The 27,925-nt window shown below is 36.8% G+C and overlaps 2 protein-coding genes across 11 annotated transcripts in view; one reads left to right on the top strand and one right to left on the bottom strand.

Annotated features, from left to right (window-relative positions):
* The window catches only part of LOC139964612 (epsilon-sarcoglycan-like), a 43,260-nt gene extending 31,716 nt beyond the window's left edge, over nt 1-11,544 (bottom strand). For all 3 annotated transcript variants that reach the window (XR_011792039.1, XM_071966362.1, XM_071966361.1), the window contains exons 1-5: nt 11,385-11,544; nt 10,718-10,888; nt 9,095-9,243; nt 3,891-3,966; nt 1,513-1,714 (exon numbers count right to left, since the gene is read on the bottom strand). Coding sequence is in view for 2 of the 3 variants with exons in the window: in XM_071966362.1 (XP_071822463.1) it covers nt 1,513-1,714; nt 3,891-3,966; nt 9,095-9,243; nt 10,718-10,886 (596 nt within the window). In the remaining variant the exon portion in view is untranslated. The remainder of the gene's footprint in view (nt 1-1,512; nt 1,715-3,890; nt 3,967-9,094; nt 9,244-10,717; nt 10,889-11,384) is intronic.
* Nucleotides 1-27,925, top strand: part of LOC139964608 (uncharacterized) — a 159,327-nt gene that overhangs the window by 18,207 nt on the left and 113,195 nt on the right. The window contains exon 1 of one of the 8 annotated variants that reach the window (XM_071966341.1): nt 16,853-16,984. The exons of 6 other annotated variants lie outside the window; for them this stretch is intronic. The gene's annotated coding sequence lies outside the window, so the exon portion shown is untranslated. Of the gene's footprint in view, nt 1-16,852; nt 17,079-27,925 lie in introns of those variants that run through there. One more of the 8 variants, XM_071966340.1, reaches the window with a different exon arrangement.

The following is a 27,925-nucleotide window of genomic DNA, read 5'->3' on the forward strand; positions in this document are numbered from 1 at the left end:
TGGAGGTGGTGGAAATGGTTCTCATGAATAAAGTGAGAATTTTTCAAAATAATGAGTTGATACATTTCAGTTGCATAAATTAAGTCTCACAAAACAATAACCCGACCTACTAATGTAAGATTAAATTAATAGTATGCAGTAAGGAAAGAGAATATTAAGTTTGACTCACTGATATAATATGGTATACATCATTCAGCATTTTCACTAAGTACTGGCAAAAGACAATTCACACTTTATCAGGTAATTTCGGGTTCATATTCAGTTTAGCATTCCACAGGCAAGGATTCCCAAATGTGACTTTACAAGAGCACTTTTTAAGAATATTTATCCACAAGGTGTAATTGATTCATGTACAAAACACTGCTAGATGTGTTTATATATATGTAGTTCTACAGTGAAGAAACTTGTTAAGCATTTTGTTCTTACCAGATAAGTTCGAGTACCTCTCTAGTGTACCTACCCTGCCAGATAAGTTAATGTTTCATGCCTCTATGGATGTATTGAGTACCATTCTAGTGTACCTACACTACCAGATAAGTTAATGTTTCATGCCTCTATGGTTGTTTTGAGTACCTCTCTATTGTACCTTCCCTACCAGATAAGTTAATGTTTCATGCCTCTATGGATGTTTCGAGTACCTCTCTATAGTACCTACACTACCAGATAAGTTAATGTTTCATGCCTCTATGGATGTATTGAGTACCTCTCTAATGTACCTACCTTCCCTACCAGATAAGTTAATGTTTCATGCCTCGATGGTTGTTTTGAGTACCTCTCTATAGTACCTTCCCTACCAGATAAGTTAATGTTTCATGCCTCTATGGATGTATTGAGTACCATTCTAGTGTACCTACACTACCAGATAAGTTAATGTTTCATGCCTCTATGGATGTTTCGAGTACCTCTCTATAGTACCTACACTACCAGATAAGTTAATGTTTCATGCCTCTATGGATGTATTGAGTACCTCTCTAATGTACCTACCTTCCCTACCAGATAAGTTAATGTTTCATGCCTCTATGGATGTTTTGAGTACCTCTCTATAGCACCTACACTACCAGATAAGTTAATGTTTCATGCCTCTATGGATGTTTTGAGTACCTCTCTAATGTACCTACCTTCCCTACCAGATAAGTTAATGTTTCATGCCTCTATGGATGTATTGAGTACCTCTCTATAGTACCTTCCCTACCAGATAAGTTAATGTTTCATGCCTCTATGGATGTATTGAGTACCTCTCTATAGTACCTTCCCTACCAGATAAGTTAATGTTTCATGCCTCTATGGATGTATTGAGTACCATTCTAGTGTACCTACACTACCAGATAAGTTAATGTTTCATGCCTCTATGGTTGTTTTGAGTACCTCTCTATTGTACCTTCCCTACCAGATAAGTTAATGTTTCATGCCTCTATGGATGTTTTGAGTACCTCTCTATAGTACCTACACTACCAGATAAGTTAATGTTTCATGCCTCTATGGATGTTTTGAGTACCTCTCTATTGTACTTACCCTTGCTTCTCATTATTGATGGGTACAACGTTTCTCAGCCCAAGCTCTGCAGCAGACATTGCTCCATATATCGACACGGTTGACCCTTGACCCCACAGAGGAACAAACTCATCTATAAGTTTCTCCTGCATACTTACGTTCAGTATTTCTTCAATGTTTAAATTCTGAATGAAAAGTCTCGCATGATAATCAGGGAATGTCTCTGTTGAAAGAAACATTAAATGTAAAATTTTGCCAGTATTTTGTAAGTAGTAAATAGAGTAAACAGCCTCTGTTTTGAAGTACCTACTGTGGCATTCCTGCTTATGCAACTCAAAATATGAATTTCTGCATAGCATTTGCTGGATTTAATCAGATACGGTATAAATGATGTCAGGTTATCATAGTTTTAGAATGCAATCAGAAAAATTCTGGATCTTTCAATGCACACAATTGCCCCTGTATGTACAGTGAGCTTATTATATGTTGTTTGTCATATAGACCTTACCCCATATATAATATTGGTCTACAACCAACAAGGAACAAGAAGGGGACAAGAAGGCTTAGAAATCTCTCTTACACCAACGACAATGCTGTGTAATTCCTCCTTAAATGTTAGTTTATACCGCAATTCTACCAATGAATCTTCCTAACGTCCCTAATGGAATAACTGATGTGTTAATGTTAGACTGTGACCTTTACTACAAGTGTGGAGGACGCTAACACGTTTGCGTTTGTTAATACAATCATTTGTGCAGAACAAAGGTCTGTGGTGTTGTGGAAGAAGCCCATATGCTGTGTGTTACCACATATATATACTGTTGTTAATAACTAAAACAAGCCCCCCAGGTACTTCCTTATTTGCTCAAAGTACAATACAGAAGGGCTTTGACAGCTGACATGTGAGCTACTATATGCTTCTTGTAAACAAAGTAAACCAAATATATATGATTGCAAGCTATTATATGAATACTATCATCCCCCTTCATTTCACATTTCACCTTGCAGGTGCCCGAATTAAGAACATTTCCTGTTCTAGATAAATCACCTGTTTCTGTCCCTGGATGTCGCTAGAGCTTGCATGTTAAGCAAATCAGTTCGAATACATTAACAGCAACATTCACAGCAATTGAATAAAATGAACAACTTTTCCTACTACAGAAAGACAGACAGGGTCATTTCCATTAGCAAACTTGAATTAAAGAGCGGGAGCAAAAATATTTTCAAACCTTAGAATTATGATCCAATAATTGTTTACTTTCAATCTGAGATCACATTACTTTCTCCTAAAATATCATCTTGCAGAGCAGCAAACAAGAGATTTGAAAAAAAAACTTTTTTAAGAATATGTACATCCGGCCAATTGGTATGTTTAATGGTCAGCAAACTAAGTACAGCAAACAATTTCATAAGATTTAATATCGCTCTAGCCAAACCTCTTATTAATGTTTTATAGCATTGTTGTATAATTTCCAAGCCATTTGCTGCTACATATTTAGCAAGCTAATACAAATTTCTCTAATAGCAAGGTAAATTGGGCCATAAAAGGTTGTTTCTTTCTAAGGTAATGTCTTCCTTAATTTTTGTTTTTGTGTTGCTAAAGTTTCATGATTCCATTTCAGTATTAGCAATACTGAATACAACAGACATAATATATATATTGACACAGTTCTCATCAAGCAGCATGGCACTCAGCAGATGCCAAACTCAATTTGCTTCAGAGTCTGGAATCTGATAAGCTGTCAAGTTTGCGGCACAACGTTTATTAATTGTTGTGGAACAATCACACAGACATCCTGTCAGGAGATTTCCTGCTAGAATCTTGTTAAAGCTGCTCCTACAGGAGAGCAAAAAGAGCTGTTTCAGATAACTTTGGCATCATTTATTGCCCAATGTGAAGTAATCAATACTTGCATGTAGCAAAAAGGAAGGAAGATTACTAAACTCTCTGATTATTTAAACTCCCAGAGCTATAAAATGAGGCAGTAATACTGTTTATACAGATTTGACAGAGCAACTGCCTTTCAATATTCAGTGCTTGTCCATTTCTTGCCAATGTTAAGCAGTTGTGTTCAACAGTACCATACCTATTACTTCATGAATTAATCACAAAGGTTACAGAGAAATGATTCTGACGCAACCTGGACAAATAATACACGGTTTCCTTCTATCTCAACCCCCCCCCCCCTCTCCTCTTACCCACAAATAGAAAAAATTAAGAATTAAAAACATACATCACCACACTGAAATCTATGGAAATCTTTTCCATGTTAGTTTCCTGACTAAATCTTAGATTAGAGTTTACTGTTAAGTGGACAGTAAATTTGTTGTTAGTATTGTAGATGGCTGACCTCTCATACCCTCACATATAGGTTACAATCAGCTGTTACATTACTTACTATTATTCAACATGTTTACTTCAATATTAATCAAGACTCTTGATGATTCATGTGTATCCAGATTCTCTCCAAAGATCTAAATAAATGAAGGCATGAAAAGAAAGATATGAACCAAATTACTAGTTATACAATAAACTCATTTTTATCTTGAAATAAAATAATTAATCATATAGATTATTTAATTAATGTCAATTAATTTTTATTAAGTAATTAATTTCAATCTGCCACATTGTATATGAACAACATTATTTTACTGAAATTTTATCCAGAGTGAACGAAATGATGAATTCACTTTTATGTATGGGAGAGATGAGAGAAGTGGTATTTACCTATCACTAATGAGTGTGTTGTATGGGAGAGGTGAGAGAAGGGGGCTTTACCTATCACTAATGAGCGTGTTGTATGAGGGAGATGAGGGAAGGGGGGTTTACCAATCACTAATGAGTGTGTTGTATAGGAGAGACTAGAGAAGGGGCATTTACCTATCACTAATGAGTGTATAGTATGAGGGAGATGAGAAGGGGATTTACCTATTACTAATGAGTGTGTTGTATGGGTGAGACTAGAGAAGGGGATTTACCTATCACTAATGAGTGTGTTGTATAGGAGAGACTAGAGAAGGGGCATTTACCTATCACTAATGAGCGTGTTGTATGGGAGAGGTGAGAGAAGGGGGCTTTACCTATCACTAATGAGCGTGTTGTATGAGGGAGATGAGGGAAGGGGGGTTTATCAATCACTAATGAGTGTGTTGTATAGGAGAGACTAGAGAAGGGGCATTTACCTATCACTAATGAGTGTATAGTATGAGGGAGATGAGAAGGGGATTTACCTATCACTAATGAGTGTGTTGTATGGGAGAGACTAGAGAAGGGGGGTTTACCTATCACTAATGAGTGTGTTGTATGGGTGAGACTAGAGAAGGGGGGTTTACCTATCACTAATGAGTGTGTTGTATGGGTGAGACTAGAGAAGGGGATTTACCTATCACTAATGAGTGTCTTGTATGGGAGAGATGAGAGAAGGGGGGTTTAACTATCACTAATGAGTGTGTTGAATGGGTGAGACTAGAGAAGGGGATTTACCTATCACTAATGAGTGTGTTGTATGGGTGAGACTAGAGAAGGGGATTTACCAATCACTAATGAGTGTGTTGTATAGGAGAGATGAGAGAAGGGGGGTTTAACTATCACTAATGAGTGTGTTGAATGGGTGAGACTAGAGAAGGGGATTTACCTATCACTAATGAGCGTGTTGTATGAGGGAGATGAGAGAAGGGGTATTTACCTATCACTAATGAGTGTATAGTATGAGGGAGATGAGAAGGGGATTTACCTATTACTAATGAGTGTGTTGTATGGGTGAGACTAGAGAAGGGGATTTACCTATCACTAATGAGCGTGTTGTATGAGGGAGATGAGAGAAGGGGTATTTACCTATCACTAATGAGTGTGTTGAATGGGTGAGACTAGAGACGGGGATTTACCTATCACTAATGAGTGTGTTGTATGGGTGAGACTAGAGAAGGGGATTTACCTATCACTAATGAGTGTGTTTATAGGAGAGACTAGAGAAGGGGCATTTACCTATCACTAATGAGCGTGTTGTATGGGAGAGGTGAGAGAAGGGGGCTTTACCTATCACTAATGAGCGTGTTGTATGAGGGAGATGAGGGAAGGGGGGTTTATCAATCACTAATGAGTGTGTTGTATAGGAGAGACTAGAGAAGGGGCATTTACCTATCACTAATGAGTGTATAGTATGAGGGAAATGAGAAGGGGATTTACCTATCACTAATGAGTGTGTTGTATGGGTGAGACTAGAGAAGGGGGGTTTACCTATCACTAATGAGTGTGTTGTATGGGTGAGACTAGAGAAGGGGGGTTTACCTATCACTAATGAGTGTGTTGTATGGGTGAGACTAGAGAAGGGGGGTTTACCTATCACTAATGAGTGTGTTGTATGGGTGAGACTAGAGAAGGGGGGTTTACCTATCACTAATGAGTGTGTTGTATGGGTGAGACTAGAGAAGGGGGGTTTACCTATCACTAATGAGTGTGTTGTATGGGTGAGACTAGAGAAGGGGGGTTTACCTATCACTAATGAGTGTGTTGTATGGGTGAGACTAGAGAAGGGGGGTTTACCTATCACTAATGAGTGTGTTGTATGGGTGAGACTAGAGAAGGGGAGTTTACCTATCACTAATGAGTGTGTTGTATGGGTGAGACTAGAGAAGGGGATTTACCAATCACTAATGAGTGTCTTGTATGGGAGAGATGAGAGAAGGGGGGTTTAACTATCACTAATGAGTTTGTTGAATGGGTGAGACTAGAGAAGGGGATTTACCTATCACTAATGAGTGTCTTGTATGGGAGAGATGAGAGAAGGGGGGTTTAACTATCACTAATGAGTGTGTTGAATGGGTGAGACTAGAGAAGGGGATTTACCTATCACTAATGAGTGTGTTGTATGGGTGAGACTAGAGATGGGGGATTTACCTATCACTAATGAGTGTGTTGTATGGGTGAGACTAGAGAAGGGGATTTACCTATCACTAATGAGCGTGTTGTATGGGTGAGACTAGAGAAGGGGATTTACCTATCACTAATGAGTGTGTTGTATGGGAGAGATGAGAGAAGGGGTATTTACCAATCACTAATGAGTGTGTTGAATGGGTGAGACTAGAGAAGGGGATTTACCTATCACTAATGAGCGTGTTGTATGGGTGAGACTACAGAAGGGGATTTACCTATCACTAATGAGTGTGTTGTATGGGAGAGATGAGAGAAGGGGTATTTACCAATCACTAATGAGTGTGTTGAATGGGTGAGACTAGAGAAGGGGATTTACCTATCACTAATGAGCGTGTTGTATGGGAGAGATGAGAGAAGGGGTATTTACCAATCACTAATGAGTGTGTTGAATGGGTGAGACTAGAGAAGGGGATTTACCTATCACTAATGAGCGTGTTGTATGAGGGAGATGAGGGAAGGAGGGTTTACCAATCACTAATGAGTGTGTTGTATAGGAGAGACTAGAGAAGGGGCTTTACCTATCACTAATGAGTGTATAGTATGAGGGAGATGAGAAGGGGATTTACCTATCACTAATGAGTGTTGTATGGGTGAGACTAGAGACGGGGAATTTACCTATCACTAATGAGTGTGTTGTATAGGAGAGACTAGAGAAGGGGCATTTACTTATCACTAATGAGTGTATTGTATGAGGGAGATAAGAAGGGGTATTTACCTATCACTAATGAGTGTGTTGAATGGGTGAGACTAGAGAAGGGGGGTTTACCTATCACTAATGAGTGTGTTGTATGGGTGAGACTAGAGAAGGGGCATTTACCTATCACTAATGAGCGTGTTGTATGAGGGAGATGAGGGAAGGGGGGTTTACCAATCACTAATGAGTGTGTTGTATAGGAGAGACTAGAGAAGGGGCATTTACCTATCACTAATGAGTGTATAGTATGAGGGAGATGAGAAGGGGATTTACCTATCACTAATGAGTGTGTTGTATGGGAGAGATGAGAGAAGGGGGGTTTAACTATCACTAATGAGTGTGTTGAATGGGTGAGACTAGAGAAGGGGGGTTTACCTATCACTAATGAGTGTGTTGTATGGGTGAGACTAGAGAAGGGGCATTTACCTATCACTAATGAGCGTGTTGTATGAGGGAGATGAGGGAAGGGGGGTTTACCAATCACTAATGAGTGTGTTGTATAGGAGAGACTAGAGAAGGGGCATTTACCTATCACTAATGAGTGTATAGTATGAGGGAGATGAGAAGGGGATTTATCTATCACTAATGAGTGTTGTATGGGTGAGACTAGAGACGGGGTATTTACCTATCACTAATGAGTGTGTTGTATAGGAGAGACTAGAGAAGGGGCATTTACTTATCACTAATGAGTGTATTGTATGAGATGAGAAGGGGTATTTACCTATCACTAATGAGTGTGTTGTATGGGTGAGACTAGAGACGGGGTATTTACCTATCACTAATGAGTGTGTTGTATGGGTGAGACAAGAGACGGGGGATTTACCTATCACTAATGAGTGTGTTGTATGAGGGTGATGAGAAGGGGTATTTACCTATCACTAATGAGTGTGTTGTATGGGTGAGACTAGAGACGGGGGATTTACCTATCACTAATGAGTGTGTTGTATGGGTGAGATGAGAGAAGGGGGATTTACCTATCACTAATGAGTGAGTTGTATGGGAGAAACTAGAGAAGGGGTAGTTACCTATCACTAATGAGTGTGTTGTATGGGTGAGACTAGAAAAGGGGCATTTACCTATCACTAATGAGTGTGTTGTATGGGTGAGACTAGAGACGGGGGATTTACTGTACCTATCACTAATGAGTGTGTTGTATGGGTGAGACTAGAGACGGGGCATTTACCTATCACTAATGAGTGTGTTGTATGGGAGAGATGAGAGAAGGGGTATTTACCTATCACTAATGAGTGTGTTGTATGGGTGAGACTAGAGATGGGGGATTAACCTATCACTAATGAGTGTGTTGTATGGGAGAGATAAGAGAAGGGGTATTTACCTATCACTAATAAGTGTGTTATATGGGAGAGATGAGAGAAGGGGTATTTACCTATCACTAATGAGTGTGTTGTATGGGTGAGACTAGAGATGGGGGATTTACCTATCACTAATGAGTGTGTTGTATGGGAGAGATAAGAGAAGGGGTATTTACCTATCACTATTAAGTGTGTTATATGGGAGAGATGAGAGAAGGGGTATTTACCTATAACTAATGAGTGTGTTGTATGGGTGAGACTAGAGATGGGGGATTTACCTATCACTAATGAGTGTGTTGTATGGGAGAGATAAGAGAAGGGGTATTTACCTATCACTAATGAGTATGTTATATGGGAGAGATGAGAGAAGGGGTATTTACGTATCACTAATGAGTGTGTTGTATGGGTGAGACTAGAGATGGGGGATTTACCTATCACTAATGAGTGTGTTGTATGGGTGAGACTAGAGAAGAGAGAGTTACCTATCACTAATGAGTGTTTTGTATGGGAGATGAGAGAAGGGGGGTTTACCTATATATACACTAATTGCTTCCATCAAGGTGCACCCATAAATCCACTACTTAATACTATGCAACAGCATGAAACATGAATGCCTAAAAAATAAGTATTTCTAGAATTAGACATTCTAGAAAAGACATTTACCTCCAGTTCATACCGTCCTTGGTCAGTGGAGAGGGGAGTGCCATACAAGTAACCAGGTGCAGTTTGATGACTTTGGGTAAAATGAAGCCATTTAGGGAGACCAGGGCGTGTTACTAACGATGGATGAAATGTTATCTGCTCTTCTTTACCTGCAGAAGAAGGTTATCACTTATCAATTATGTATGAGATCCTTAACCTGACTTGAATCTGATAGTAAAATTGACAAACTTACAGCTGCAATTGGCTTGGTCACTACTACATCAAATGTGAGACCTAGAATCTGTCATGGATAGCTTATTTGTAAACAACAACAACTACAATAAACATCAATAAACATATTCCTGTTAAGAAGCAGCCATCTAATCAGCTAAGAATAGGTTCCCAAATGGCTTGGATCAGAGTTTCACAAACACTAAATTAACCAATTTGTTCACATTTCTCTGTCAATCAAAAGAAGTGATGCACTTCCAAACAACAGCTTAACCCACCAGTTGACCAACTAAGAGATTGCTGCCCTTCGAAAATTTCAAGTCTATGCATAAACAACAAAGCGTCTGCTGTTCAAACTTATCTTGTGTTACACAAAAATCACAAAATCACTGATGCACTGCCTATATAATGGCTTAACTATTTTTAAAGACAAGTTAAAAGAAATTTCACCAAAAATTAAGGAAGAAATCAAGTTGTATTCCAACACGGTTCTTGTTGTGATTACTGTAAGCACTGAATGCAGCGTGGGTTATGTCACAATCTGCATTTGCCCAGATGACGTCACGTTTGCTAGTGTTCAAAGTATATATTTGAAATATCTATCCTACTGTCAATGATTAAAATCGTTTCTCATAGCGTTCTCATACTTTGAAAACATGTTTGGAAAACTGTTTATTGTTTGTCATGGTAACTTCTAATGCTGCTCTCATTGTCTTCATTACTTGCAAGGAGTCAATGTTATGAGAGCTGCATTGTTGTTGGGTTTTAGTACAGAAAATACAAGTTATAACTAAATCAATGCATGTGTCTTAACATTACTGTAATTCTACAATATGAAAATCATCATAGGAAGCAACTGAGAAGTCTCTGTCCTCTAAACTACAGAATAAGTTAATAATGGAGTCTTTTAGATTGGTATTGGTTGTTTATCTTAGAAAAACTTATAGACTACTCTAATGAATGGTTTGTATAACCTCATGTACGTGTATGTTTTTGTATAGAGATACACATTGCAGAGTAACACTGTGACCACTAGTTTGAAGGCGTGAAGGCCCTCTTTGACCACCATTGTCGACAACAGGTCACTGTTTGCACTTCCGAGATACGTTGGCAGAGAACAGTTTGAATATTTTACATATTAAATAATTTCTACTGGCTATTAAGACAAGATTCATCCAGGATGGACATTATTACTTTAGACAACATTTTGCAACATCTTCACACAAATTTCAAAGTGAAAGTATGTAACTACACAACTGATTAAAACTAAATAAGATACACGCTAAATTACCAACTTTGAATGAAGCTTTTGCTCTAGTATTATGCAGACTATAGGCTACTAAAATTATATCTGGTCTATATGTATGTTTCAATTATAACTCAGACGATGTATGTTAGGGAAATGAATCATACCAAGAATAAATTTATCAAAGAAGCTGTCTCTCTCTAATGTATGCTGGAAAAACTGATGAGAGATGGTATGAAGTTGAGTCACTGACTGCTGAGATGATGCAGTATGGATGAATAGACCAACAATCAAAGTGTGTAGTCTGAACACTGTAAGAGACATATCTGTATCCATCTCTGCAAAAGAAATTCACAAGGAATATATTTATTGTGAAGTCTAATATTTACTTTCACATGGTTAAATTAAAAATGCATGGAAAATACTGAATCACAAATGCCAACATATCATATGACAAGCACACAGCATGGAAGGTCTGATTTTGATTCTCTCCATAACCACATAGCCTAGGCCCTATAAGCAAACATTAGAAAAACTTCTCAGGTATTGCAAAGGAAAATATTATTCAAAATACATAAGCTAGGCCTAGCACATTTTGTATCATGCTGACATACCCGCAACGAAAGGACTTCAATGCTTGACACATGCATTAACATTACTATGCTACTCAAGGCCTAAGTATCATGTTAACTTAGGCCTAGGCTAAAGAGCCTACTTTTAGACAACCCTCAAGAAGCTAGGCTTTAAAGTTAAGCATGTATATGTAGTCGGCTCTACGGTTACATTGTATTCCTTCAGATAAAAAGCCCAAATGTTTAACTTATATATACTGACCGATGATAGTAATATACTACAGTGGCGATCAATTATCTCGCAGATCCAGAAAGCAACATCAAATCAAACGTCAGAATCCTTCCGCAGTGAAGAACACTGTGTTATTGTTTCGCGCAATACCTCCTAAACATTGAACTGTGCAGCTTTTTAATGAATAAAACCGCTTCAGTGATATGAGTGCCGTAATTTGTAAACAGTGTGAATTGGGTTCTTCCATTTGGGGATAGAACACTTTCGTAGCCTATTATTTACCCGAGTATGAATCTATTTCATTTATTTTTATTTTCTACTTCTGGAACTTCTTCATTTTCACCTCATCAAATCCATAGCAGTAAGTAAGATATTTTAAAATAAAATATGTGTTTATAATGTGGAATGTTAAGAAAATGCGTCCCCGTGGATAAAATCACACACTGCTTGTGGAAGGCAAGGTAAGGGAAGGGATCGGAATGGTATTTCGATGGAGGACAATTGACGGTTGTTTGCGTAGAACATAAATCTCGCTGAGATCAAGAAATAAACATATGTAAAAGAAACTCCAGTGATATGATGCATAAGGGAATAACAATCTATGGCAGCCCCTGGAGTAACCAGCAAGACTCGATAAGTGCTGTTTATCTGCCGTCTGACTTGTGCAATTCTTCTTCTTCTTTTTGGACCGCCGTGGCCCTCGACGTCCAGAAAGGTCGCGCAACCCACCGATAATTTCCAGCGACCTGCACTTTGGGGGACTCCTCCTATAAATAAAATTATGTGATAACATCGAAAATACTCATACTAACGAAATTATTGCCATGTTTTATGAAAAAACATCTTGAGACAATCTTAATGTTTTAGTAATGAAATGCAATGTACACGGCGGATTATAGCAAGGGAAGAGAGACAAGGGAAGAGAAGTCAGGATTGAGATCGGGGAGGAGATGGAATGGAGAATCATTCCACTAAGATCTAGCAGGAATGCTGGTTTCTCTGTTTTGTTTATTGGAAAGCTAATTGTAACTTACCATGTCATTTAGACCAATTATATTCTTTTTTCACATATGATGTACAACTGCACTATAACTTTATAAACAATGGAAAATAAACACACAAACAAATCATTTCGTTTAGGCATGTCATACAACATCATCTCATATTATAAATATATAAGCATTCACCTTATTTAACCCCACCCCCATATGCGTAGGAGCCGGGATGCTGGGGGATGCAGCCCCCCCCCCCACCCAGTCAAACATTTTTGTGAAAATTCGGGCAATATGCTGAGAATTTTTCGGGCACCTACTGATAGAAAAATATATTGCAATGTGTTTTTCAATGGTTAGACTTATATTATAATTATCATTATTATTGTAACGACTTCCCCAAAATTGGTAATAACTCGGCAAATGATTGTATGTAATTGGCATGCGATGTAATAACCGATACATGCCTATATGATATGTACATTAACATGTTGAACGCGCGAAAAATGTTGGTTATATTTTCGGGCAAGTCGTTTCAGCCCCCCCCCCCCCTTCCAATCAAGTTAATTGGGATCCTACGCCTATGCCCCCCCCCCTCGCAAACACACACACAAATCACTTCGTATAGGCATGTCATACAACATCATTTCATATTACAAATAAGCAGTCACCTTTTTTAATCCCCGCCCCCCCCCCCACCCCACGCAAACAAACACACACAAATCATGTCCCATATAGGGACGTCATTCAACATCATCCCATATTACTTATAAAAAAGTATAGTCCGGGATTCTTAACTCCAGTTTTTTAACTTATCACGAATTTTCTCAATCGAAATTAATTATATATTCACTTATTATCGTTCATTTGGTTAAAAGCCATAGGAAGATATTTTCGTAACTGTTATATATTTTTTTTAGCAATGTTTTGGTGAGTTGTCGTAAAATTTCTGGAAACTCAAATAATTTCTTATGGTTTATCATATACCTAAATATAGACGGGGCTCTCATGAACTTGGATAGAGATACTTTAAGCAATGCAACATATATGTTGTTTAGCTTAACCCTCACTCGAAGTGCGCTATAAACTAACTTATTCTATTTTCCGATGGACGTGAAGAAATAATTGAAAGTATACTTAGAATGTGGATTGTATATTAAAATACTTGGAATTTAAACTGGAAAATTGATTTTGAAAGAGATGGGTATAGGATTTTATGATGACCACAGTTTGGCATTGGAGCCTCTGATAAGGATGGGGGGGGGGGGGTCATGTGGGTTATCCATTTCGACCGCTTTGTCTATACATTAGTAATTGTATTGCAATTGGTAAGTTTGTTTAGTTACATGAAGATCAGACTGCAAACAGTTGCAACACTATCACTCCATTAAAATAACAATGGTTTACACCCTGACTCTCAAAGCTCCCTTCCTGTGGTTTGTTAGAAAATCAGGTAGATATACTGAATATAATTCTTTTTCAAGTTACCAGCGGGGAGGCCGGGTGTAATAATAATAATAATTAATCAGCAATTGTTTTTTACGACCCTTAAGCGACCACAACTGTGGGAGAAGCCCACAGAGGCTTATGGATTACAATTTACACGTCGGGTGGCTTCCAATTAAATATTTTAACTCAAATTTGGAACCTTTTCAATTTAGAAAGTCATTTCAGATGGGAAACCTTAGATTGCTCTTGGATGAAGAACCCACCATACTATGACGCGGCCGGGTATCGAACCCCGAACCTCCAGATTGCTAAGCCTTCATTGCTTCAAATGCCACCGCCTTATCCACTCGGCCACAGCACCGGTTTAATGGCATGGAGTTCTGATTTAGGCAGCTTTGCGTTTTGGGCCGTCAATACCTTATATCAAATCCATCGATTACTGTTATAATAATTTATTTTCATCATATCAAGCACACACAACTTTGTGCGAATATAGTTAATGATATTGATTCGATCCACAATCACAAACCAACCCTTTGACGACTGAAATAAATCTATTGATAGCAGATATCTTATAGCAATATAGCATCTTTATTTCTAGGCCTGAGAAAAGCATGTGAACAAGTAAGCCATTCTATTCTAATAAATAAGTGACCTATATTGTCTCTCGGAAAGCTCCGTTGCATGGTCTGAGTAGTGATAGACATCTATACATATGTTCATGGTGTGCTTTCCCCCTTACCGTCAGTAACAAGTGGGTTGCCACAGTGGTCAATTCTGGGCCCGTTACTCTTTGTTTTGTTTATTAATGACATGGGTCAAAGTATTAATCATTGCCCGGCCGATATGTAGGCAGATGATACAACATTTCAAATATAAGGCAAGTCTATAGATGATTTAAATACCAACTTAATGAGGATATGGCAACTGTATGCAAATGGTACAATAATATAAAATGGTTATAAATAGTAATAAAACCAAATGCACGTTGATTGGTTGAAGACAAAGGCTGAAATCTATTCCAAATAACAAATTAAATATTACCGTCGAAGATTCTTTAAAGGAAAGTGTATGCTTTGATAAGATTGTGGGGCGTAAAAATCGACAATTAATTATCTTGGAATGAGCATTTCGATTCTGTTTGCAAGCTCGTTTCCAGTAGATTGGCTTTACTTAGACGAATAAAACCATTCATTGATACCAATACTTGTATTATATTTATAATGGATATATTTTACCGACGTTTGAGTATTGTAGTTTAGTATGGGGTATGTAGAGGGCCGGATTTAGCTTGTGGGGGGCCCGGGCCACGGAATAGTTTGGGGAACCTTTCACGATTAGGCCCACTATCTAAGCGGAGTGCCACCATAGGTTGGCGCGTAGCGTGCACGAACATTTTGGCAGAAAATGCTTCCCAGATCGCTGGAAATGGCACTTCCCAGGCCTTGCAAGTTGCATCTAAACATTAATTTACATTTGTAAACACTGAATTAATGGGATTTGTGGTGTCACGTGTGTGACAAGTTACGCAAATGTCGTAGACTTAAGACCATGTATACCTATTGGCCACCGTTGAACAAAAGTTGTCTTTCCATTAATACATGCATGTATTAATGGAAAGACAACTTTTATTCAGTGTGGAGTTTCGAACAAAGGTCCGTATTTTAAATGTTGACAATCGATGGACGGACGGAAAGGCATCTTATGCCTCCATTTTTTGGACATCCAAATGTGGGGCCCCTAAATGTGGGGGCCCGGGCCTGGGCCCCGGTGAGCCCCACCGTAAATCCGTCACTGGATATGTATCATGCCAGAAATGTTCTCAGACCTAGTCGGCTACAGAAGGCTGCAACAAGAATTATTCTCAATGCAACTTTTGATGATAGATCCAAAGACCCTTTTTAACGCTTTACATTGTCCTCACTCGAAAAACGATTAAAATGTAAAAGATCATCAGAAAACATTTTCAATTGTTGCTGCTAAGGAGTGGAACGAGTTATCAAAGGAGTGTCAAAATAAAATAAAACTGTTAGCAAACTGCTTATCCACTAGAGAGCCTGTGTAAGAGAATGTGTAAAAGTACGTTGGCCTGACGTTTCGATCCTAGCAGGATCTTCTTCAGAGGCTAAATGACAAGAGTCACACATCAAATGAGTGTAAAAGAATGCCAACTCCTTAAACACCTTTAAACGTTTGATCCAGGACTTTAACTAATATTATGCTCTTAATTTCATTTCATTGATTGTTCCATGTTACATTTTGTGCCGTTGTCAATTTGGGATGTATTTTTCCCCTTTTCCATGCCATATTGTTATTCACGTTTGTATTCTTATTGTTCTTATTATGAATATTTTAATTTTATTCTTCTTTTAGCTTTGGTATTTCAAGGCCTTGGGGGGGGGGGGGGAGATAAGCCAGCTTACGCTAACAGAATTTACCCTTTAATGTTAAATAAATAAATAAAAATAAGCCCGAAATACTTCAAACATTTTCATTTTTACTTGTTTATTCATTACTTGCTAAACGGGGATAGGCCTAACTACATTTATACGGAGAATTTGTCGTCAGTGGCGTGCTCAACCCGGCCTTGGGAGGGGGAGGTGGGTTGGGGGGGGGGGGTTATAATTAACCAGGTTAAGAGTCAAACCATTTTTAGGGGCGTAGTATATACTTATTTTTTCAACTACATACAAGAAATAGGTGTACACGTAGACTTTTAAGTTGAAATCCTGTATATACGCCACTCCATGATTTATACTATCGAGATAATTAGGGCCTGATATTTCAATTATAGTAGCGCACTGACATAACAGTGAAATTTCAAGGCAGAGTAGTTTACCTCGTATTCCACTATAGTTCTTACACCCAGTCCCTTCTCACTGTAACCTATTGCATGTAAAAACCTAGGCAGTAATGTATCTGGAAATTTCTCACATGCTTACGTTTCCTGTGTTTTGCAACAGATCCCATACTTCAAAACCTATTTCCGCAATCATATTTTGACAGACTGCAGGTGTCAACTGTCAATGTCAAGCCGACACCGTGATTCATATTGACACAGTATTGTGTTCACGTTACGTTTGTACATGGACAAAATGGAGGTCTTCGCAATGGGAACGAGACGGGTCGGGTGGATGTACTAACTGTTTTAACGGACTTAAGCTTCGTTTAGAAGCTTTGGTTTCGATTGTATGTACTATCTGTCGTCTAAGGAAACATTTTCTTCCTATATTCCCGAATGCTTTGGTAAATAGCGAACAGGAGAATAAATTCGTCATAGCAGGTAGGCGTTTCAGAAATTAGTGCGTAACTCAGTGTAAACTGAAAGAGTATGAAGTAATATTAGTACGTAGGCTAAGTAGCAAGCATAATGTGTGCAAGTCGGTTGACTCATTTGTAAACAGTTGTCAACTTTACGAGATTACGTAAAGGCCAATGTTAGTAACTGGCAAAGTAGGCAGCAATTGAGATGACCTTGTACCGTTCCAGCATATGAAACAAATAAATTTGTAGCGTTAAATGTAAACAATATAATTAATAACAATATAATGAATAGAGGAGTTGTGTCGAGAATGTATAAAAAATAATATTGGTAAATGGTATGTTACTAACTTAGCCTAGGTACTTTGATCAACAGCCACTAGCGTAGGTCCATGGTTTTTGCTGAAGTAAGAACCAAGTTATTAAATTATAAGACTGTTTTCATAACATACATCCATGCATGCAAACTTATTGTCTACAATTTTCTTCAAGTTTCTTCCACACCAGCTCACATATTTGGGAATGAAAATGTAATCTAACCTTGTAAGTTGTACTGTAGTCGTTGTCTTTGCAGCCATTTTCTATAGGAAGTAAAATATAATACTAAAAAGAAATGGTTCTATTTAGCCCATATTTTGAACGGCTAAACTTAACCCATTGGCCAGCAGATCATCATGCGCCAGATGATAACCTACATCATATAGGCCAACTCAATGTAGTAATGCCTTGCATAATGTTACAAACAGGTGCAATACTGCAATAATAACTTGAGCAAGTTCAAATTCTAATGTAGTATTTCTTCAATATACAGTCTCCATAGTAGTTGACTGTGTGAAACACTTTGCTAGATGCATGTGCAATATATAGGTTTTACCGTGTGAAGCATGAGTTACTCACAGAGAGTCGTTCTGACGTAAGAGTTGTAGAACATCAAAAGAATTATTAAAATACACCATACACTTATCCTCTCTGTAACAGAATTGTATCAACTTTATGTTACAATATTAAATGGCGTTAATTCAGCCATCCATCTTTCTTTAAAATTTTCAGTTGTAAATATTGTAGAAGAGGCCATCCAGTGTCGGAAGCTCATTGCGCGGAGGGCAATTCCACCCAGGGTTGTCCATAAGAGTTCCTAAGTAACAACAATGTGAGCTATTTTGGGAGGGAGTAGTATAGTGAAAATTGCCCTCATAAAACCCCAGTTCTTATACCATTAAGGGCAATTATGGAGGGTCATTAATAATTTTCAATTAGCCTCTAGACTTTAAATATTGGTTTGGGGAAGACCTGCAAGTTATACATACTTACCTAATTCTCCTCTTTGCAATTTGATCATGATATGGCCTGAATTTTAGAAAAATTTGCTTTGCTCTGTATTTACTATATGATCGATAGTGAAACACTACAGACTTCCACTGTACATGTACATACAGGGACTATATGCAGAAGTTATGGTATTACTAATAATGTTTCAGGTAGGTTTGAAAGTATTATTGAACATGAAAGAATACTTGTGTCACTTGTGTAATAGTGATTTAATTAGCTCATAAATTTCATAACATATATTCAAATGTCTTAGTGGGAAAAGTAATGGTTTACATTTTATCTTGAAAAGTATGGAAAAAAAAATGGAGAAAGTAGAAGGTACTAAATCCTTATAGTAAAATAACGTAACTATCTCAGACATGAATGTTAAGCTAGGATGTCTCCCAAACCAATCCAAATTTTCTTAGCTGTGTGGGTGAGTTGTTCTTCAGAAAGATCTCTGTCATGAATATAAGCTAACGATAATAGTTGGATATGTGTCTCCTCTAACCAATTTCTATTCTACGTTTAGAAAGTTACTTATAGTTTGTCTTTCTAACAGGATCTTTGTGAAGCATATATACATTTGAAATAGATCTACTTAGTCATGTATGTAATTGAAAATTTCTTTTAAATTTCTGCTTCAATGGTGAACTGAAAGTTGGCCAACTCTATAATGACAGTACCATGCCTGTCATTAGTTATGATGGGTATCTCCCTTGGCTTGTACTGTTGAACCTTTTCACAAACTACAAAATTACCAGTGCTGTAAATCCTTCTTCAACTAGTTAACCCTATTTGTTTGGGTGTGGGTGTATAAATACAAGGAAGTGGTTCCAGAAGTCTATTAAGTATGCAAAGAGTGATTATGAGTAAGCATTGAAGGTGCAATCATTTCACCAAAGCTTTGAAATTGGTCTGCACTTTTGTGCATTAGTTTCATACTGAATGGAATAAGGGAGTCAATACGGTGGTTTAATATATACATGTAGATATTGAGGTGAAGAATTTCCCAGTACATAGGTTACTTTCTCTTCAAACATACATGTACATGTGTTAAAGTTAACATTCATTAAAGTTCTATAATATTGCACAGTGGGTACAGGTAGAGTGTGGTAGTGGTGCATTGAGCTGCAGTCTCCTTGGTGACATATACTGTAGGTGTACCTGCCCACAGTGACTGCTTCCAATACCTCAGAAGGTAGAATTTATAGAGATATTACACACATTGGATAACAAATAAAGTGTTACTCATTGATTTCTGTCCTATTGTGATGTAATATGATTGGTGCTTATCAATGAATGATCTCCCACTCCACATCTCTATGGTTTCTCATGAATGCAGGCAATAATATCCAAAACAATATTGAATTCTACATTTCATGCTGAGGGAAGTGTGATGATTTTAGTGTTATTAATCATAGTGGAAGCCTGGTTATTGATTATTTCACGTCAAACGAAGCAATATATTATTCACACAACTTGCATATACCTTAGTTCTAAGGTAGTTTAAGAATAAACAGTATATATTGTAGTAATCTGCAGATCATGTCATTGTCTTACTGTACAGTTGCATTCTTTCTGGAGGATACAGTACTTTCTACTCTAATTATAGATACAGGGTGCATTATGCACAGTTTATTCCTTTCATGAGATTCTCTGAACATTGTAGAGTGCTCATGTGAATAATTGTAAAAGGTGTAAGTAGTGGTAATCTTACAACATAGTGAGACTGCTAGCTGGCATCACCACCTGATTTTCAGGTGTTTTTTTTAGTAAGTACTTATTTGTGAACTTTCATACTAGTATTAAATGATTAAATCAGCCAAGTTGATATCATTAATGGTTATTTTTTTTATATTATTCAACATGGTTGGTTATGGTCTACCACCAGACTGCAGTATGTAGTAGCACAGTATGCTACAGTAAGTGTAGACAAGGAATCTTTTATATAATACGGTGCTATAGTACTACGTAGCCTGAATCTAGCTACCTGTATAGCCTGTATAGGATATGCAGCCTGTATTGGCTAGTACAGGCTAGGAATCCTGTAATGGCTACCTGACCAGTGATGTTTGTTTCTATCATGTAGATTTTTTAACATTGTGATATGCATCAATCTAATGAAGTGTATTTTAATTCAGTGGAAACAAAGGGGGGAATGGAAATTTAAGTAAGGTCTCTGCAGTTACTTAATTTGCAACAGCCAGTATCTAAACTAAATCGATCTTTTAATTGATGCAGATACCCTTAAAGTTATGTATGATCCCTATGAAGAAAAGATTGTTTTGAAAAAGAAAGGAAGCCAGCTAATATCTATTAAGTAACATATGAATTTCATTTAATGAAGACAGCAAGTATAAACTGAACTTGAGGTTCTACAGTTTGTTGTTGATTTGTTAACTATGTGAGAAGCACCTATTCCATAAATCCTTCAACTTGAATACAGTTATTCTTTTGATGTTAGTTTATAACAACAGGTCATCACATGTTTTGGGATGCTTTGCTTCCCATTAGTGAGCATATTCCCGCAATCTTTTCTGAATCATTACAGCATAAATGAGAAAAACAGGCAAGTTCATGTTACTGTCAGCTGTTATTGGTTAACAATATATGTACTCTACTGTACCACTTGTTTAGTGTTCCAAATACGAATGCATTAATGACAGCAATCATACTTCCTCCACTTAAACATTTAACCAGACTAAACAAGAGTGTTTCTTTCCAACAACAAAGGCAACAACAGCCATTACTTGTTTATAAAGACTACATGGGTACTAGTTGTTAACCTTGAATCAAAATACTGGATTTAACCTTCATTGAATCCACAGATGGTAGACATTCTGTGTGATACTCTTGTCTGTTTTAGTAAATAGCAGCTCCCTGTTTGAAGTTTTGCTAACTGCAGTGGTGTTAGCAGACCAGTTGTACACATGTGGTTTGGTGCACAGAAAGAAATTTGGGATATTTCTTGTTGGCTCAATCTTTAAGGTCTGAACTACTTTTCTTGCAGAATCTAAAGTTACATGTAATCATGTGTGACATACCTTGTGTTAGGTTTGAAATGTTGTAAAGTGTGTATAGTTATATTACATGAAATGAACATTCCTCAGCCTACTTAGCCATTTAAAATATAGTGTATCCACTGACAAGATATAGAATTAAATGTAAAAATGATTAATAAAATCCAGATGATGTGAACATTATTGACTTGCTGAAGTCCTCCGAACTACAACAAATCATCATAAGAAGGTTACATGTAGTTGCTTTAGAATCTCTCCGACATTATAAAGACATTAACCCGGCACTTTGTCTTAAGAATGGCTAATTATTGCAATGGTGATTTAGTTAATGACTGTTGTATTCCATTTATATTTAGTGCATGAAACTGAAAGTGAATTAAAAAATACCCACTGACAGATTGCCTTTTAATCAACTTTGTTCTTTTAAAATTTTTGATGACTCGAAATTTAAACAAATATTCAACTTCAACAACTCAAAAGTGTCAAACAATTGATATAATTGTCTAAGTGTTTGATGTTACATTTAGACACTCTAGTGAACAATTGCAAGCAATATTTGCTTTTCTATTCAAAATGGGAAACTTTGGGAGTCAGTACTTTGAAGCTCAACTGTGATACACTTCTTGTATTTACTGTACTTGACAGTTGTGTGCTATAGATATACATATTACAATAAAATGTTCAGTTATGGAAACAAACTATAGGACTAGCAAATTGTTTTTATGAGAATACTGATGAACAATTTAACAGCATCAGTCTGACTCTTTTTTGACACAGTGCTTTAAGTGATGAAGTCTCATTTATTAATGATTGAGGTGATCTGTTTTGTTTATTTTTGAAGGTCTTCATTAAACTATAAATATAAGTTAAGTAGGTCTGTAAAGGGGGAAGGGATTACAGGAGATTGGTTAGTTTATTACCCCAATAGCTTTAAATTGATAGGTGGTGAAAGGCCCTTTGGATTTCTGTGTTATATAGTATACAGTAGACAAATGATATTAAACTATACTGTATACTGAATCTTTGCCACATAATGAAACAGGTAAATTCATTGCATTTAGTTAAGTGGAGACAGACATGCACATGTACTTCCAAATGAATATTCCAAGTACTTTAGTTACATACATGCAGTTGTCTTAGCTAACCTATCAGGCTGACAAGCCATTTACCTACTCATTCTACCCGCACATGGTCCTATTCATGTCATTCTTCAATGTGGATCTCAATGTACAGAGTTAAGTTTACATGCAGTGTCTGTCAGGAATAGTGTAAGTTTCAACTGTGTGTCTAAAAGGTCATTATCTTAACAAGTAATGTGTGAAATCCGTTGTTCTAAATATTTTGTATACTGTACTTGATACACTTAACCTTGTTAAGAGATTGGAACATACCATAAATGCCTTTGGAATTATGTTCCCAGCGTTTATTCGTTGTGCAATATTTATATTCCTATTGAGGTCATAATTATTATACTTCTGTGGAATTCCAATGATCTGTGGAAAGGGCAAGAGTCTAGGTACTAACAGGATCTTGAGGTTTGCAAAGGGAGTGCTTAGACATGCAAAGGAGTGCTCATCAAATGATATTGGTGGTGTGTACTTTGTACTTATACAGGTGCAAATGACCTTGTTGCATGATGTTGTAAATACACGGTAGATTTTTGCAGATAGCCAAAGTTTAGAAGCTAGCTTAGTTTGCACAGAAATGTTAGTTGCATTTAACACCAAGTCTGCAAAAAGGTTAGCAAATTAAGTATTGACAAAACAGTAACAGGTGTAATATTATGGCTTTGAAGGGAACATAGGTACGGGCAAAGAGATTCATGTGATGGTATTAAAGATTTAAAAAGTAAATAGTCCTGATGTACAGTAATTTGTACCACAGTTGCAATATAGGGAAGTGGGAGGATAACAATATAAGTTTTACTAACAATCTTGAACATATTAAATGATAATTTAGCTAAAATCTATGTTGTACAGTAACATGTAACAGTTGTGATCATATTGTGTGTTTGGTACATGTACATTATACAGCAAGGTACTTTGGGCAGCAGTTATAGTTCCCTACAATACAGTGTACCAAAGATCTCTGTTGATGTTCCTTAGGTATGAACTACTTCTACTGCACATTGTCAACCATATGTTATATAGATCTAAGTACAGATGTGTAATTACTAGACAGTTTTTAAGACTATTGACATTCATGTACCTCATGTATTACAACCTCTTTCTTAAGTGTGATTTGTGGTGAACTATGTTTCTGTCAACCAAAAAGAGATAAATTAGTTGTCAACAACCTCATTTGAGAGTACTTCCAACAGGTCATCAGTTACTGAACAGATAATCAAGCATACTGTAGTAGGAACTGATTTATCAGTAGAGTTACAACTCTACTACATGAAATAGTATCAAACTTCTGTCCATTAGGGAGAAAGCCTTTACTGAATATAGTGGAAGTCCATAAATAGCTCTGACTATAAATTACAATTCCTGACACTCTTGGATAAGTCCATAGTTGTAGCTATCTGGCTGTTTTCTGTTTATATTTTGGTTTCTATGCTTCCACATCGTCTTCAGAGAATGACAGCTAGACTCATGAAAAGTTACTTTTTGAAGGCCTTGTTTTCCATATCCTGGCAACCTTTCTGCTGTTGCTATGTTGTGATATGTCCGTACCAGTCCCACCACCTGGCTGTGATAATGCAGTGCTCACTATTACCAGCTGTATTAATAATTACCCGAGACTGCCTTCATATTAAATTAATGTAACTATACTTTCCCTCTGTTTATTAATATTTTGGTGTACATGTAGACTCAAGGGAAATGTGACTCGGTCCTTTTATTTGCAGCTTTCCTTGGTTTCCTGAGTACTACACTATACCTGCCTACAATATATGAGCATGTAATGCTAACATACTGAGCTGTGTATATCATTGTGACTCACAGTCCGAACAACAATATAAGAAATTCCTGAGTGGGTGCTGAAAAGGGGGTTTCAGTGTCTTTAATTGTCATTGTTAACCATTCACGGTAAACATAAAGGTTTATATATGTAGGGTATGCCCAGTAGTTAATTATGATTGATAATCACTAGTATGCACCTTTCATGTGCAATGAAGTGCATACAATATGACACCTTTGGTTGTCATGGTGAGAAATATTGTATGTGCATAGTAACAATTGGCATAGTGCATGTTCTGGTGTGTTGCTAGTTCAAGTACTGTATGTAAATTGTTCAAATCATACAGTTTATGAAATACTATTTAAGTTTTACTGGATAAGCTAAGTGTATTTGAACACATACATGTATGCATATTTTTGTATATGGAATAATGTTTTTGAATATTTTACATAAATGTTGCAGTTTGTTTAGTATTCATCTGGTTCGGTGTACAAACATGTACATTATCAACTCTTGTGCAGTAAATTGGCCGTTACATGCATCAGATCATTTGCTGTGTCAATATATTAACACAATATATTAAGATTTTCTTTCTAGACGTGATTATTATTTCATACTTGAACACTGTGTGATATTGCTGTCCCTCCTTTAACCTCAACAAAATTAAGTGATGACATTTATTTGAATTGTTTTGCCATTGTGTCACTAAAGAGTAATTATGTAACCATGCAGTAGTTGTGATACCCATCCATAGTAAATAGTACTATTAAAACAAACAGTGCAAAAGAGAACTTATTTATAGTCTAATGCTAGCCACATGACTGACATGACTTGAACCCACTAAGCACCCCTCTAAGCACCCCTCTAAGCCCCTCTTTTAGCCCCATTTTGTACCAGCTAGATTGAAGCTGGTGATAAGGTGGATTCTATAGTATTTACTAGAGAGGAATTAATATCTCTGTAAGCTCTGGTTCCATGCATACTGTACTCTAGGTTATTGCATTGACTACTGTTTTGTAGTAACAGACCACATGCAATGTTACACTACAGGTACATGCCATATCTCCCAAATCTTTTAAAACAATGCTGATCATTTGGAGATAGCAGACATTGTGCAGATAATGCAGTAGTGTAGGTGGTATTTAGCATACATACAGTAGGTATCAATCACATACAAGCAAGCTACTGTAGACACATTGGCAAACTTGTTATTACAAAGCTGTAGTACTGTACATGCTGTAAATTATGAGTTAGGTGAAACAACATGTATGCTAAATGATGTTTCCAATGTTGTATTGGTAATGAAGATGCAATGGCACATCAATATGAAAAGCTCAATTTTATTAGAAAAAAAGAAAACAATAGGGAAAAGAAAGGGGTAGGAAGGGGAGAGGGCCATTATCTCAATTTATCGTATGATTTTTGTTTTGTCATTTATTATTTTATTCCGTCCATGATAGATTGATGATGGAAAATTTGTTCATTTATTTCATGTCTTTGACCATTTCGACAATATTCCTTCTGACAGTTGGGAACTTTACGCTTACAGTATGACAAACTATCAAAGATTAATTTTGCCGACCAAACCTCCCCACATTATGAACTAAATGTCTGATTATTTTGTTTGTTCGCCTTGTCCCTCTAAATGCTAAAAATCAAGGAGGAAATAATTCAATTGTTAGCTTTGCAAATTGCCCCATTTCTTGCTACTGCCTGAGTCGTTGGTTAATACATACTATAGGATAAGTTGGCTAATCTCTGTCTCTGTCATCCTCTTCTGCTGGCTGTAATCAATTCGTCAGCTATGACTCATTACACGGATTCCTTTGTTGCAAGAGGCAGCCACAACATTGCATATAACGGTTACCCTATCATCTGCTGTAATTGTATACTGCAATGTGCGTAAGCTAAGAACTTCTTGTCGTAGTAATGTTGATGAGGAATGAGAGTAGGAACAGATGAATTTCATTATAATGTACATAACAGAAGGGCCTTTAGGAGATTTAGGCACCAAAAATGCTACCAGTTGAAGGAAAAAGAACAAAGCTTAGCTTAAGATCATTTATGATAAACAGTATAAGGGAAATACTGTACCGTTTGTATGATGGTTAGGCACAGACTGCAAGTACAGATTGAATAATTGTATACAGAGTTTTTCAGAAATTATAAAGCTCATGTTTTGTGAATACAACTGAATATAAGATCACAAAATACCTGATAATGGAATTGACTTCACAATGATGGCTGTATTGGTGATTCAATGTCTGGACTGGTAGAACAGATTTTATCTGTTGTTAAAAATGTATATTTAGAGGTTCTGTTTATTGGGTCCACACACAAACAATATCTAGTAACATACCGTATCCAGCCTAAATTGTAGAAGCTTTTGTGGGTATCGGTAGTGCAAAATAACTGTGACCAGTACAGTTGGTCCCGTAAATTAGTGTTTATATAATAAATCATATGTTGTGGCTATTGTTGTCATATCTTATCTGTAAATACATGCGATAATTGGCGATAGTAAACAAACTTATATTGGCTTTTTCAAACACAGTTTGTTGCTCTGCAGCAACTTGCAGTCCTTAACTGCAGATAGTTAGCATTTATATTAACTATTTCAAACACAGTTTAAATTATGTTGGTCTGAAAAATTATTTTAAGAAATGATATTTTTTTGTGGATGGTGGGGGTGGGGTGGGTGGGTTATACGTGTTGGGTTGGTGTGTGGGTGGATACCTGTATAAGTGTTACTGTTTTCTTGTATTATTTTTTCTATTTACTAATGGGACCGCTCTACCAGACAAGTCCTCTGGGTTTTTTGGAGTGCTTCCTTTTACAATTTTCCCTGTTGTTGATATGTTTTGTCACTTAGTTAACTTATACATTGTAATGAATGAATGAATGAATGAATGAATGAATGAATGAATGAATGAATGAATGAATGAATGAATGAATGAATGAATGAATGAATGAATGAATGAATGAATGAATGACACTTCCTGATATTTCACCTCAAAATCATAAAATAAATATATGCTTGGAGACATTTGCTATACACATGATACAAGTAGACTCATACATGTTCCAAATATGCCAGAATTATGAACTGTTTACATTAAACATGTGACAGGCTGATCCTACAATGTTATGAATTACATTAACCATGTGATAAGCTTATCCTACAATGTTATGAATTGTTTACATTAAACATGTGATAGGCTGATCCTACAATGTTATGAATTGTTAACATTAAACATGTGATAGGCCGATCCTACAATGTTATGAATTGTTAACATTAAACATGTGATAGGCTGATCCTACAATGTTGTGAATTGTTTACATTAACCATGTGATAGGCTGATCCTACACTGTTATGAATTGTTAACATTAAACATGTGACAGGCTGATCCTACAATGTTGTGAATTGTTTACATTAACCATGTGATAGGCTGATCCTACAATGTTATGAATTATTTACATTAAACATGTGACAGGCTGATCCTACAATGTGATGAATTGTTTGCATTAACCATGTGATAGGCTGATCCTACAATGTTATGAATTGTTTACATTAAACATGTGACAGGCTGATCCTACAATGTTATGAATTGTTTACATTAACCATGTGATAGGCTGA

The sequence above is a fragment of the Apostichopus japonicus genome, chromosome 23, assembly GCF_037975245.1.
Source record: "Apostichopus japonicus isolate 1M-3 chromosome 23, ASM3797524v1, whole genome shotgun sequence".
NCBI classification, from domain to species: domain Eukaryota; kingdom Metazoa; phylum Echinodermata; class Holothuroidea; order Aspidochirotida; family Stichopodidae; genus Apostichopus; species Apostichopus japonicus.